Genomic DNA, 14858 nt, shown 5'->3' on the forward strand with positions numbered 1-14858 from the left:
AAAATATGTCATGAGTTTCCTGACAATCTAACAGAATTCTAGGTTGAAATGTTTTTCTTTCAGTACTTTGTGTTACAGATTTCTGGCTTGCCTAGCTTTTGACAAGAAGTAAAAGTCATTCTTTGCCTGTTTTCCTCTGCTGCTTTTAAGATTTTTTTCTCCTAATCATTAGTTTTCAGCAATTTTATATGACATGTTTGCTATGTTTTATGAGAATATGTGAGTATTTATCCTGCCTGGGATTCGCAAATCTCAAGTCTATGGGTTTACAGAATTCATTAAATCTGGAAAATTGGGGCTAGTAATTCTTCAATAATTCAATTAATTCTCTCTTCCTCTCCTTTTGAAATTCTAACTATATTTATGTTAGGCAAGTTTCCTATAGGACTCTGAAGCTATCTGACTTCAGTGTTTTACTAAACTCTCCGTTTAGCTTGAACAAATTGTTGTGTTGTATATTGAAGTTTACACATCCTTCCTACAGTGTCTAATCTCTTGTTAATCTCATGCAATGAATTTCTCATTTCAAGCATATAGTCATGTTGCTTAATGATAGAGACACGTTCAGAGAAAATGTATTGCCAGGCAATTTCATTTTGTGAACATTCATGAACTACTTACATAAACCTATATGGTACAGTATACTACACACTTAGGCTAAAAAGTATAGCCTATTGCTCATAGGCCACAAACCTTTACAGAACATTATGGTACTTGAATACTACAGGCAATTACAATACAACATTATATATTTGTATATTCAAATGTAGAAAAGGTACAGTATAAAAGCACAGTATAAAATATAGATTAAAAAAATACCTATGTAGGGCGCTCACCATGAAAGGAGTTTACAGGGCAGAAAGTATCAGTGAGTGGCGAGTGAAGGCTTAGTGTATTACTGCTCACTTCTTGCGCACTTTACAAATATTGTATACTAACCTTCGCTTACTGTAATTTTTTAAATTTACAAACTTTTTAACTTTTTATTTCTTCCATGAGTGAGATAGAAATAGCAGCCCCCCCATAGAGTCTTGATACTATGATCTGCTCAGCCTGAAGCCAGCCCCAGATCATAATCATGTCTATGTCCAGCACACTCAGGGAGATACCCAGATGTGAACACAGAACCTTTCCTTGTGAGCCAGCCTTGAAGAACATTGCCTTTTACTGCTGCACCACCATCTTGCCCTCATTTTTTAAAAAACTTTTGAGTCTTTTGTCAAAATAGTTTACAACACAAACACATTGTATAGCTGTAGAAAAATATTCTTTCCTTGTATCTTTACTTTTTAATTATTGATTTATTTTGAGAGAGAAAGGCTGACAGAGGAGGACCAAACAGACAGACAAGCATCTCCAACAGGGTCCTATACCACGATTCACCCCCCCAACCAGAACCAGCATTGATCCTGGATGAGTTTACATATTTGGTATGCACAGAAAAGTCTTGGATTGTGAACACTAGACCTTCTCACATTGGTCCATTCTCACAGAACATTGCATTTCTGCTGTGTTACTTTCTGGCCCCTATAGTCACATACTATAAACTTTTCTCGGTGTTTATTTTTTTGCTTTTTAAACTTTTTTGTTAAAACTAAGATACAAACACACACATTAGCCAATGCCTAAACAGCATCAGAATCATCAATATCATTGTCTTCTATCTCTTCATCTTGCTACTTGAAAGGAACATATGAACAAAACAATACAAAGCTAAATAAAACACATGAGAAAATGCAATCAACAGATACAGAAAGCATGACACTCATATCGTTTCTGCTAGCACAATACGGCATACTGTTTTACAGTAAACTTTTTTCTTTAAAAGACAAATACTCTAAAATAATAATAAAAAGCATAACAGAATAAGTATATAAACCAGTTACATAGACATTTATTGTCATTATCAAATATTAGGTACTGTACTTAACTATACATATTTTTTAAAAAAAAAACTGGTATGGTTTGTTTATACCAGCATCACCACAAACATGTAATGCATTTTACTATAGTATGAGGCCATGTCAATAGGAAAACAGGGATTTTTTTTTTAGCTACAATAGTAATCCATAGAACCACCATCAGATATATAGTTCATCACTGACTGAAATATTATGTGACTCATGAATGTATTCATTCCACTTGACATTTTTCATTCTTGAAAATAGTTGATGTAAATCTTTAACTTCCTTGTCTACTAGTTCTATCATCTGTTATTTCAAGGTCAGTTTCTACTGATTAATCAACTGAATTCCAGACCCTCTTAGTCAGTAGAGACAATTTTCTTGAGTTTTGTCTTATAATTTTTATTACATGTTGGACAATGTAATTATATCATTTAGAGTTCCGATTTTGTGTCTTGTTAATGAGCACTGGGCTTTGTTCTAAATAATTAAGAAATATGCAGATCAGCTTGATCCCTTCAAGGCCTCTTACTGAGTTTCCAAGCGAGTGTCTAGAATTGCCTTCCCTTTGGGGACAGTACAACCTAATGCTAAGGTGCACCTCTAGGGAGCCTCCCAAATTTTTAATTTCTATGTCCTTAAACCAGTGAGACTACTGAGCTCTGCTTAGGTTCTACTCCCTGCATTTGAAGTCCAGCAATTGCCATTAAGGAGAAAGGCAGCGTGAAAAAGAGTTCAGCACTTGTTTCCTCTTTCAGGAATTAAAGTGACTACTCACTTTCCGGTGTTTGAAAATAGTGGATTTTAATATGATGAGGTGTCAGAAAAGTCATGATGCATTTTTGGATAGAAAAAAATACAATGACCCAGTATTTTATCTTGTATTTTAGTTGCTTATTTTTATTTTTCTTTTGCTGCCTACTACAAGTGAAACCCTATATTTTTACATAGTAGGCTGTTTAATGTCTATATACTAAGGCAGCTAAGAAAATTAAAACTGAAATAAAATTGGGAGGTAATGAGATGATGGATTTTGATTAAGGAAAAAAAAGGAAGAAAGAATGAGAATTATAATATTGCTGAGATCACTCACCTCTGACCACCACTAAGCTCTGTTAGGTTTTCTTTCCAGGTATTTCCTAAAGCAACCTTGAATTCCAGACCATCCAAAACAGTTTGCCCCTCTGGTGGTGCAAGCATAGCATTAGCACCCGGCAAAAGAGTAGAAAAAATAGACCCAAAGTCCTTGTTTACCTATATTTGAAAAAAAAAATACTTTTTAAGAAGAATCAATTGTTGATATATGTACACACAACTCAGCAGGTTAATTTTGTCATTTGTTACTCTAACACAGTTGTTGGCAACTACTGCCAATGTGTCAATCTGGTCATATTTACTCGTTTACAAATTACCTATTGCTGCTTGTGCTACAACAAAATCGAATGCTTAAAACAGAAAAAAGATGGCTCACAAAACCAGAAACATTTACTATCTGCTCCTTTTCAAAAATAGTTTACAGAGTCCTACTCTCTCTTTCAGGGGGAACCAGACAGTTCCCCTCTAACTCCTATCCAAAGGTCAATACTTTTGTAGAACATATTACAATACTCCTCAAGATACACAGAACTAAAACACATATTAGGGAACTCTCTAAATTCAAGTGCAGGTATATAAAATTTAAAGGTAAATACACTTTTAATGAATACTTTATATTAACAAAGGAATCATGATACAAGCAGTGCTCTGAATATAGACTTACTAGAGAACACACATTTTAAGAACAACTGCACACCAGCTGAATAGTATCCACACAGTGAAAGCAGGACCTGGTTTTATCAGGTAGAGTCCAGAGCAAGGAAAGGCTCATCACTAAACAGAGAAGGGAATGCTGTATCTTGGGAATGATGGAAGGTAACAAAGTTTTATTATAATCACCCTAAGTTCTTATTCTTTTTGGACAGGCAGAAAGAAGGCGGCTCAAGAATAAGAAAGAGGAATGTTAGTAAACCTTCAAGAACAAAAAACAATTGATCAGTTAATGGCCATAAAAGAATAAGCCCTATAATATATAGCAAAAGAGTTATGCTTATAGAGTGACATAAAGATGAAACACAAAAAAATTTGTAAATACAATGAGGTTATGAAGAAAATAAACAAAAAGAAAAATTTAGATGTGGCCTTGTAGAACAGTGGTTGAGTGCTGTGTATTGGGAGCTGCATATCACACAACTAACCATAATCCTACTAAAGAAATGTACTGGGAACTAATATTTGGCTTCTGTGAGTTTGGGTAAGAGAAAATGAAGATGAGAAAACTAAATGAAGATGAGAAAACTAAACCTAGGAAGGTTTCTAGCTTTAATAATTAGTTTCCACAAATGTGAAACTCAGCCTACTCCTAGTTTCAAGCAGAGGCTGAGTGTCATATTGTATATATTGGACAAAATAGAGTCTTATAAAAAGTAAAGAGGAGAACTAGTGTCCCCTTCGAATATACAAAGACCTGGTAAACAAGCTAAGAGTAAAAAAATGGAGAAAGCCGGGGACCAGCAGGTGGCATGGTGGTAAAGGTGCTGGACACTCCCACACGGCCGATCCCAATTCAAGTCCCGGACCTGGTGGCTTGCTTTCTCAATCCCCGCCCCCCCCCTCTCTGGTCAAATTAAAATAAATGAACAAATAAAAAATTGAATAAATAATTCTAAAAACAAAAATGGAGAAAGCCAGAGAGTGAGAAATTTAAAATAACTTAAGAACCAGAGCAGCAGACCGAGAATATGATTGAGTGACACCAATTTACCTTTGCAATTCAGTAGCAGCTGTCCAAAAAGGCAAAATGCATTTAATAGTCTATGAGGCTTTAATTAAAGTGTGATTAAAACACAAATTACTATTCAAACTCTCCTCAGAATTATAAACCCATTGACAATATTCTTTATTCTTAACTCAGAATAAATAATATTTTGGGGTTCAAATACCTTTTGCCAAGCAATATTTAGGGCTTGGTTTTTCTTCTGATCAAGGTCTTCGATAGTTGCAAGGATTTTGGATTTGTCATTTTCTACAATTCTCTTCTTCTTCATCAAGTCATTATACTGTGGAAAAAACAAATTTAAATTGGGAAAAATAATTTCTTCTATATTTTGTAGTTCAGTTAAAATAAAGAGGTTTCACTACTTTTAAGTACAATACCTATATTCCTATTTACCAAAAAGATATAATGCACTGAGAGTTACAAAGCAAACCAAATTATGAAAAAAAAATTATCCTTATGAATAAAATTCAATTACTAGAATTGAGAATTTATAGGGTAAGTCCTTGAAGTATTTTGACTCCACTAATATTCTCTTATCTTCAAAGTAGCCAAAGCCAAAAAGAAAATGTGTCATATGTAAGATCAAGTAAACATCCTAAAAGTGCTTTTTTTTTTTTTAAGGTCTCAGCAGTGACATAAATAAATTTTCAGCTCTTCATCATGCTATAGATTCCTAATTAAGCTGACCCTTAATCTCTCTGACTTCATGACATCAGATTCCTCCCCAGGTTCTTTTTCAGTTCTTTGAACACGAACTCTTCATTGCCTTCTGGCCCCCCACATTATTTGTTATTTCTTCTTTCTCTGTATCAGACATAACGGGTGTCTCAATTTTATGCTTAAACATCATCCCTTTGGAGTAGCCTTCCTTTGAGAGAGGCTGTAGTGGGATAATTATAGCATGAACAGCAGTGAAACTTTCAAAAACTCTTCCTAACCTATTTCTTCTCCAAGTCTCCCATTTCAAGGTTTCAATTTCTCCCTTAACAATTCCAGTCAGCCTTGCTATCTTCTGGGCTTTTCCTCTCCACATTTCAATCTTATTTCTTGCACAAATCCATGTAATTTCTTATGTAGACAGATACAAAACATAAAAAACAAAAAAGGCCACTGCTGACTAATAACAGAGCCTTCCTCTCTGATAAGAAGATAGGGTTAAGGAATCACTTTAAAAAATATTAGGCCCAATTATCATTATCTAATAAAATTAAATAACTAAAAGGGAACAAGTTTCAGAATGTTATTCAGCTCAAATTCAGACCAAAGGTTTCCTTCCACAAATATATAATGCAGAAGATTTTTTGTTTTGTTCAATTCTTATTTTTATTTTTGAAAATTTTGCTAGAGGGCAATTGTGTTTACCAGAGAAAGTGAGAAAACACTCCCCATGGGGAATGGCCATGCCCATGGGAATGGTCATGCCACAATCCCTCCTCCCTCATTCTTTTTTGGGATTTTGGGTACACATGCACAGGCACCCGGAATGTCTTTCAAGTTACTGAGTCCAGGACTAAAACCATGTAGTCCGGCATATGGATTCCAGCCACTTTTACTACCATGCCACTAGCTGGCTCAGCAACTCTTTAAAGTAGAAATGAAAACTAGCAGGAGCATGTTACAGAGAGATGACAACACCTGAATTATTAGCCTGTTTGATATGTAGCATAAGATACAGTCTTTGTGCACAGTCAATAATAATTTTTTAAAAACCCATTACAACTAAGTTTCTTAAAAGTAATTGAACTTGTTTTTATCAATTTTACAGATATCCCATTAACTCTAATATGTAAATTCAAATAGAATTTTGCAGAATTAAAGACGGTATGGGGCATTAATATAAAATTACTAAGACTACTATTTCTTATGGGGCTCCCAAAAGAGAGGACTGCTGCCTTTACTGGATTCTTATTGACAAGGTCTCCCAGGTTCAACATTAGGTAACTTTCAAATTACCACCTTAGTCTGTAAGAGTTTTTTCAGGGTAGGAAAGGTAGATAACATTATCAACTAATTACGAGCATTAAAAACGAGGATATGTGCCCAGATTTCTAGATTAGAAATGAGAAGAATTTAAACTGGATCCAAGAGTGTTGTTTTTATTTATTACCAAGAATAAGAAAAGAGTTGAGTATGTTTATGACAAAGACCAAAAGGCAGAGACCAAAAGATCAATACCTTTATAGGTATTCAAGGTATAATGAAATATACAAATAATTTATAATACAGTAAGAATAAAATAACAATAAAGAAATGAAGAAAGGAAAAGGAAAGCAGAAAGAAACCTGCCACCAACAAGCAAAAGGCTTGTTCTGATGATTCCATCAGGGTCATACTGAGTCAACAATGCCACGCCTATTCGGATATGGCCAGATATTCACAGGAAAGGGACTTACCCGCTCTTCAGCTTCTGTCAGAACATTCATAGCTCTCATATTGACATTTCTTCCTAGTTTCTCCTTCATTTCTTGCAACTTCTGAAGTCTCTGACCAGCTTCTTTTGGGTTATTAGTTTTGAAGTCATAGGCACTATTGGGTTGGCCAAACAGGTGTTTCTCTGCGTTAATCCAGTCATAATCTTTCAACATTTTAGATACCTAGCCATATACGAAAATAGAAAGGAATACATACGATTGTTTATAAATCAGCATTTAAAAACCAGTTTCTTATTTTAAATCAATTATTTCGAGAGAAAGACTACAGTGACTCATTGAAAAAGATGAAGTTCACTGCTGATAAATATGAGGATATTTTTACCTGGAGCAAAGGCTCAAGAAACAAGAGGAGATACATAGATAGAAAAACATCTACCATTTAAATATTAAAATAGAAGCCATCTTACACAAAACTTTTTATAAAACATATGTAAACTAGCTTCATTAGAATGAAATGTAAATGATATAAGGCTCCTTCAGATTTTTCAATCCATTGCTTCAAAACACAATATGGGTGTAAAACTTTTTTTATAAATACTCATGTCATAGATTTAGTGAAATCACTAAAGCCTAATCTAGACAGATTTTTCTCTCAGAAGGAAGACAATTAAACCAAAATGTTGACTGTATTTCTGCTCCTACCAAGCCTAATCTAGACAGATTTTTCTCTCAGAAGAAAGACAACTGAACCAAAATGTTGACTGTATTTCTGTTCCTACCCTCTTAACATGACACAGTACAATACTTCTTCATATAATACAAATTAAAAAATTATAGTGTGCAGAGACTTTCTTCTACTAAAAGTATTTAAAGTTCCTTCTGACTGATAGAATCAAATACCTGTCGAATTGTTAACCCTTACTAATTAAATGGGTATGGCCTCACCACTAGGCCTCCAAGTAAAATGATCATTTCGAGCCTCTTCTCTGCTGCCTATAAGCTCACGGAAAGCTTTCTGTGTGTTGCTCATCCTTGTATCTTCACTACTGTCACAGTATCTGGCACTAACAGGTATATAGTAAATACAGTAAATAATTGAAAAAAACAAAGAATCTCTGACTTTTCAGAAGTTCTAATGGCAGTTCCCCTTTTTTCTGTCCTCAATAGCAAAAAAAATCCCCTAGCAATCACCAATATAAGCATTTTTAACTACCAAAAAAAAAAAATACTATTGATAGTAATATTGGCATTGGTAATATCTTGGTTGAGCCTATTAACACTAAGCTACAAGGCTAATGAGAAATCAATAGAAATAAAATAAAATAGATTATAACGTGGCCATAAAAAAATATCTTTCAAACCAAGTAATGAACCTAAACAGGCTTCCATGGTTCTTTCAGAGGTTGGGAATACTGTCTTGTAGGTTACCGATGTTAATATTTTTCCATTCTTTGGATGTTAAAAAAGAACTTGGGTATTAAACAGGCACCAACCTGTGATTATACATAGAAAACAATAGATGAACTGGCTAGTGGCATGGTGGTTAAGGGTGCTGAATTCCCACATGGCCAATGGTGGTTCAAGTCCCAGACCTGGCAGCTTGCTTTTTCCCTTTTTCTCTCTCTTTCACTCTATCCCTCTCATCAAATAAAAATAAACAAATAAAGTCCAATAAAATAATTCCTTAAGAAAAAAAATAAAAAAAGACTACATGGATGCAGACTCTCAACCAAACAATGAATTTCTACAAAAGCATGTATTCTCTTTAGGGTAACTTTAAAATAACATCGCAAGGGACCAGCAGTTAGTGTAATGGCTATGTCGTTGGACTCCCATGTAGTCAACCACGGTTCGCGTCCCGGACCTGGTGGCTTAAAATTCATGCCGGGTTGGTGTGCGTGCATGCCCAAGATCCCAAGAGAACAGAGAAGGGATTGCAGCGTGGTCATTCCTCCTGGAGTGTGATATCTCGCTTTCTGTCTCTCTGTCTCTGTCTGGCGAGGGCATGCGCCCTATAGCAAAAACCTCTCCAGAATAAATATATAAATAAATAACATTGCAATACACAGAATGGATTTTAAGAATAACTGAAAAATAGTGGGATGACATTGAAAAAGGTTGCCTGGCAAAAATCGATTTTTAAAAATAAATTTATTTGATTTCATTATTATTTTTAAATTTGGTATAGGGCACGTGTGCTCTCCAGAGACAGAAAGAGAGAAGGAAATTGACAAAGCAGCCTGCCAAGTCCGGGACTCAAACGGTCCCCTAAAGCAGCCTGCCAAGTCCGGGACTCAAACGGCGGTCCCCCATGTGGGAGCCCAGCACCTTAACCAGTGTACCACCAGCTGGCCCTAAAAAGCAGATTTTTCACAAAGTTACAAATTTTATCTCCTTTCCTCATAAGGCCATCAAGAAGCCAAATACATTTCTTTGAGTTCTTCAAACTCAAATTGAAATAAGGTAAAGACTATTTTATTATCACTAACACTCATTAATTAGGTTCTATCAACATTTGGAGATTAAAAGGTTATTTCCATGGAAGATCACCAAACACATGGTAAATACCAAGTGAAGATGGAAACAAATATCTGAAATTAAATTTAGAAATAAGACATTTGTGCCACTTGTTGGAAAACGAGCATTGTTGAGTGGTTATTACAGCTGTAAACTCAAAATTACTTTAGGCTATAGTTTTGCCACTTGTACTGAGTTCTTCATTGAGCAATGGTTAACTAAGTTTCCAAAGTCCAGAAACAAAAGTTTGATTCTTATAGTTTGATTATTTTAAAAAATGAACACAAAGTTGCCTTTGCTGCAGCATCTTCAGTTTCGCGTTTATGTTTGCTGATGTTGTGATCTAACTCCTTAATTTTGAGCTGAGAATCATTGTTTTGCTCCTTATGTTTTGCCACTTCTGCATATTTAGCTTTAATTATATTGTCTTGGGCTATTATCACTTCTTTTTGCTTGGCCACCTCTTCTTGAGCTTTATTTGCTGATTCCTGAAACAATAAATGAGAAGAAATACATAGTTAACGTACCATGTAAATAAATACTTTGTTTCTTAAAAGACTGTCTGATAAACTTCTCTGCAAGGTAACAATATAGGGTGAGGATCATCTAACCCTCAATACTTTTTATCTCCATTAAAATGACTAATGAATTTATACATAATAGAAAACTTGGAGCACCACTGAAAAAAGGGGGGATGAGAGGGTTAGGGTATAATGTTCGTGCCAGAAGTAACAAGGGCTGCTGGATAAAGAGTAAATGGGAGCACCTGGGTAGTAGGAGGAAGAACTGTTAGAGACTCATCTGTGAGCACTCTCAGAAAAGTGGCAATTTGAAGGAGACAATTCCAAAATAATCTGATAGGCCCCCATATGACATTTATGCAAGAAGGGCAAAGATCAGGAGTAGAAGTAAGGAGACTGGGTTCAGCTCCTTTCCTTTTTTATGGATGTAAGGCATCTGGATCTCACCAGTGACAATAAAAGGTCATAGCATTTGGTTCTAGCATAGGGTCCAAACAGAAATGAAAGGAGAGAATGTTTTTTTGAAGTAACAGATCTGTGGCACTTTTTTTTTTTTAATTGCCAGAGTGTTTACACACTCAATTTTTTTTTTTTTTTTTTAATTGCCAGATTGTTTACACACTCACCAGAGAGATGTAAAACAGACGGAGAGTGAGAGAGAGGCAGAAAGCACTTCCCAATGGGGCATGGTCACACCAAATCCCTTCTCCTCAATTTCTCCATCCTGTTGGGATTTGGGGTATGCATGCACATATGCCACAGTATTTTTCAAGCACCAGGCTGGGATTTGAATCATAGTTGGCCATGTGGGATCTGACTCCTTTAACCACTCAGCCGCAGGCCAACCCACAAAGAAACTTGATCTTTTTACCTCCTAAAAGCAAAGCTACTAAACCTCCAAAGTGTTAATTACACTTGGGATTTAGTCTTTTATCAACAATGCCCAAAACCTCTTTGTTTTACCTTGGATTTTAAAAGTCTTTCTGATAAAGATATGGTTACAAATTCCCACAGATGTCTTAAGAAGAATTTAAATTTAACTCACATTTAAGTTGGGGAAGAAACAAACAAGGTTAAAAATAAAGAAGTAGAAAAACTGCCTAGAAGACTCTAAGGAAGAGTAATCTGTATAAATAACTGTAAGTACCAGTATAAATTTAGGTATTATTTTAGGTATGCTAATCAGGAAACAAGATAATTTTAAGTAGTAAACAATCTTCCATATTATGGCTTGGTTGTTGAATCTACCCAAAGTGCTTTAATTTCCAAATAATGTGTAATTTGTGTCATTAAAATCCTTTGCAGGAGCAAGATAAATAATGGCATTGATTTAAAAAAAAGATATTTTAGCTTTTTAAAACTTTTGAAGAACAATAAAAATATTCTAGTGATATTAACTAACGAGTAAAATGATAGATAGGTTTGTCAACTAAAATATGTATGACAAACATGTTTTTAAAGAAGATTCTAACATACCTAGATGTTAAATATTGTGTTTGTGACTACTAATCATTTTTACACTGGTAGAAAAATACGTAAGAAATCTACCACTTAAGATTGAACAGAAAAAGTTTTAGTCTTGTTTATCTCAAGCTGATTAGTTAAACAGTTTTCTTTTTTTCCCTTTTCTTTGGCTATAGGGCATGTATAGTCACTGGACAGAGACAGAGACAGAGACGGAGAGAAAGTGAAAAATCACCCCCCAGAAGAATGGTCATGCCACAATCCCTTCTCCATTCTCTTGGGGTTTGGGATGTGCACACACACATGCTGGCATGTTTTCAAGCCACCAGGTCCAGGACTCAAGCCACACCCCACCTGCTGGCCCCAGCAATCTCTTTTCTTAGCTTTTTGAGTGTACTTATCTACTCCTACAGACAAAAGGAAATTATTTAGAATGTAGAGCCTGAATGACAACTTTTAAAAAATGAAATGATCCATGGGGCCAGCAGATGGCACAGCGGCCAGGGGGCCAGCAGATGGCACAGCGGCGTGGCCACACACCCACGGCTGGGAGTGATTTCAGTTTTCCTCACTATCTGTCTTTCTCTCTCTCCAGGGAGAGCTACAAACAAACAAAAAGAAAAGGAAGTGATCCAGAAAGAGATGAGAGTCGCCAATACCCATGAAAGATAGCATCTAATAGAGACAATACCACAACATTCATTTGTAGGTAACAGAATGTCTACATAACATTTGAAACTCTCTCAGCCCCAAAACCACTGTTCACTGTTTTGTTTTTGATAATGAAACATGTCACTGTCCTGCTTCTGATAATGAACGTTATCCCTTGCCATTTCCAACAATATTAAGCCTTGTGAGTAGAGCGGCTGTAGAGACACTATAAAGGTGTAGCAGGCATTTCATTTTTGGGGGAGAGGTTTTTGCTATAGGGCGCGTGTGCTCGCCTGAGAGAGACAGAGAGATAGAAAGCGAGAAATCACTCCCCCAGGGGCGATGGCCACGCTGCAATCCCATCTCCTCCATTCTCCTCTCAAAATCTTGGGCACGCACGCACATGTGCCCGGCATGAGTTTAAGCAACCGGGTCCGGGACTTGAACTGTGGCTGACCACATGGGAGTTCAGTGACAAAGCCATTACGCTAACTGCTGGTCCCAGGGGCATTTCTTGAAGGCAGGCTTGTCACGCACAGGTGCTCACAACCTGCGTGGCTTTCTTGGTATCCCAGTGTTGGGCTTCTCGTGATCCCAGGTTGGACACTACCCAATGGTCAGTATCTCCTGGAATCCCGGAGAGGTATTCCCCAGCAGGTGATACACTCTCAGTACTTCCTTAGGATCAGCTTCTCTTGAACCCATAAACTTCATCACCAGTGGACCAGTTCAGCCTCCTGCAATTAGGTTGGTTCTCAGCCCTGATGGATAAAGCACAGAGCTTTGCCAGATTTATTCCTTCGCTGGGTGCACTTCCTTGGCCCTAGTATAACGGCTATTTCATGTATCTCTTGATTCTGTATTCTTTGGAGTTTTCTTTACGCTTGGTGATCAATCAATTTCTATCATTCTAAACTCTAATTATAGTTAACATTTCTTACTTAAACTTTGCTTGTTAAAATTACTATGTGGTTTTGTTTTCTGACCCAAGACTAACACAATTATTTCAGGACTCTTTAGACAGTAATCATCATTCTTGCTTCATGTTTTTACCAAGAGTGAAAATGAAAAGACCAAGAGTATTAGAGTAAAACATGTTAACCCAACATTTCATAAGTAGACCATTTAAAAATTCTCCAACAACAACAACAAAAAAATTAATTGTCAGAGGATGTATGTACTTTCCAGAGACAGAGAAAAATTGTAAGAGAGAGAAAAAGTATCCTCCAATGAGGTATGGTTGTGCCACAATCCTTTTTCCTCCTTTTCTCCATCCTGTCAGGATTTGGGGCATGTGTATACATGTACCCAGCTTGATTTCAAGCTACTGGGGTTGTAATTCGAATTGCGGTTTGGCCAACTCAAATTTGATAAATAATTCTTACCTTATTTTTAGCCACCTCAGCTGCCATCACTTCAATCTGACCTTCATAGGATTTGATAGCTTCATTTACAGCTTCGAGCTGTTGTTTATAAGATATATGCTCTCTCCTGAGCTCTTCCAACTCCAGAGTGATTGCTTCAACTTCCTATAAGAAACACAATATCCGAAGATTCACAGCTTTTAACTACTGAAAAGTTAATATTTACGGGACAACAAAATAATGTTCTCATGCAAGTAGATCCTACACCTAAGTTACCACTCAACTACTAGCATTATATGTTAAGCAACTTACCGGGAAAAGTGAGAAAATAGTTTATTATTTTAAATAACAACAACAAAAATATTCACAGGTATGTATAATTTGTATGGCTTTGATGAACTTTGCACAAGTGTACTTTTCTTTTTAAACAAAACTGCTCAATTGGCAAACAGGTAGGTTCTCAAATTCCTTTCCCATTATAGCCTTTAAAATTAGGGAAAAACAGTTATATTCACAGAAGGTATGTACATTCACAAAAGAGGGAGGGAGATGAAGAGAGAGAGAGAAAGACCCTCCTAATGGGGCATGGTCATACCGTAATCCTTTTTCTTTCATTAACTTCTTCCTGTCAGATTTGGGGTACATGTGTACATGCACTTACAATGGTTAGCAAGCTACCAGGCTAGGATGTGAACTTTGAGTAGCCACGTGGGATCTAGCTGCCAATGCACAACACTTAACCACTGTATTATGGGGCTGGCCCTCCTATTATACTTTTAGTCCATTAGAAAAACATGTGTACAGTCTATAGACATATTACCCCGAAGATGTCCAATCTTTTTTAATTTCAGAAGCTAAGCTGCTTGAATGAGAGAAAATGCTTTGTACAAACATAGCTGTATTCCATGTAATAATAGAATTTTAGGCTAAAAAAAGAACTGTGGAGAGTATTAGATGAAATTGTAAAGACAATGGTTAAGAGCCATTGGAGACAAACTTGGGTTCAAATTCAATCTTGGGCACAATTCAAAACATAAAAGGTTAACACCGATCTGCCACTGAACACTGAGGCCTTGTAAATACAATGCATTATCTTATATTCTCATAACGTACATTCTCATAGGTGGTTACCAAACTGAAGTGTCAACTCATTGAATGTCTGATATAACACAGCTCCACATTATATAATCCAGTCCCGAAGGAAGATCCACTCCTACAGAAAGCATTTGCCTAAAAGGCATCCTCACTCT

At 36.1% G+C, this 14858-nt stretch overlaps 1 protein-coding gene across 1 annotated transcript in view; it reads right to left on the minus strand.

Moving 5' to 3' along the window:
- The window catches only part of SMC2 (structural maintenance of chromosomes 2), a 66013-nt gene that overhangs the window by 8606 nt on the left and 42549 nt on the right, over nucleotides 1-14858 (minus strand). The window contains 6 exon segments of the mRNA XM_027774603.1: nucleotides 2998-3158; nucleotides 4883-4999; nucleotides 7113-7313; nucleotides 9902-9972; nucleotides 9975-10023; nucleotides 10025-10096. Coding sequence (XP_027630404.1) covers nucleotides 2998-3158; nucleotides 4883-4999; nucleotides 7113-7313; nucleotides 9902-9972; nucleotides 9975-10023; nucleotides 10025-10096 — 671 coding nt within the window.

The sequence above is a fragment of the Tupaia chinensis genome, unplaced genomic scaffold (genome assembly GCF_000334495.1).
Source record: "Tupaia chinensis unplaced genomic scaffold, TupChi_1.0 Scaffold000460_1, whole genome shotgun sequence".
Taxonomy (NCBI): domain Eukaryota; kingdom Metazoa; phylum Chordata; class Mammalia; order Scandentia; family Tupaiidae; genus Tupaia; species Tupaia belangeri.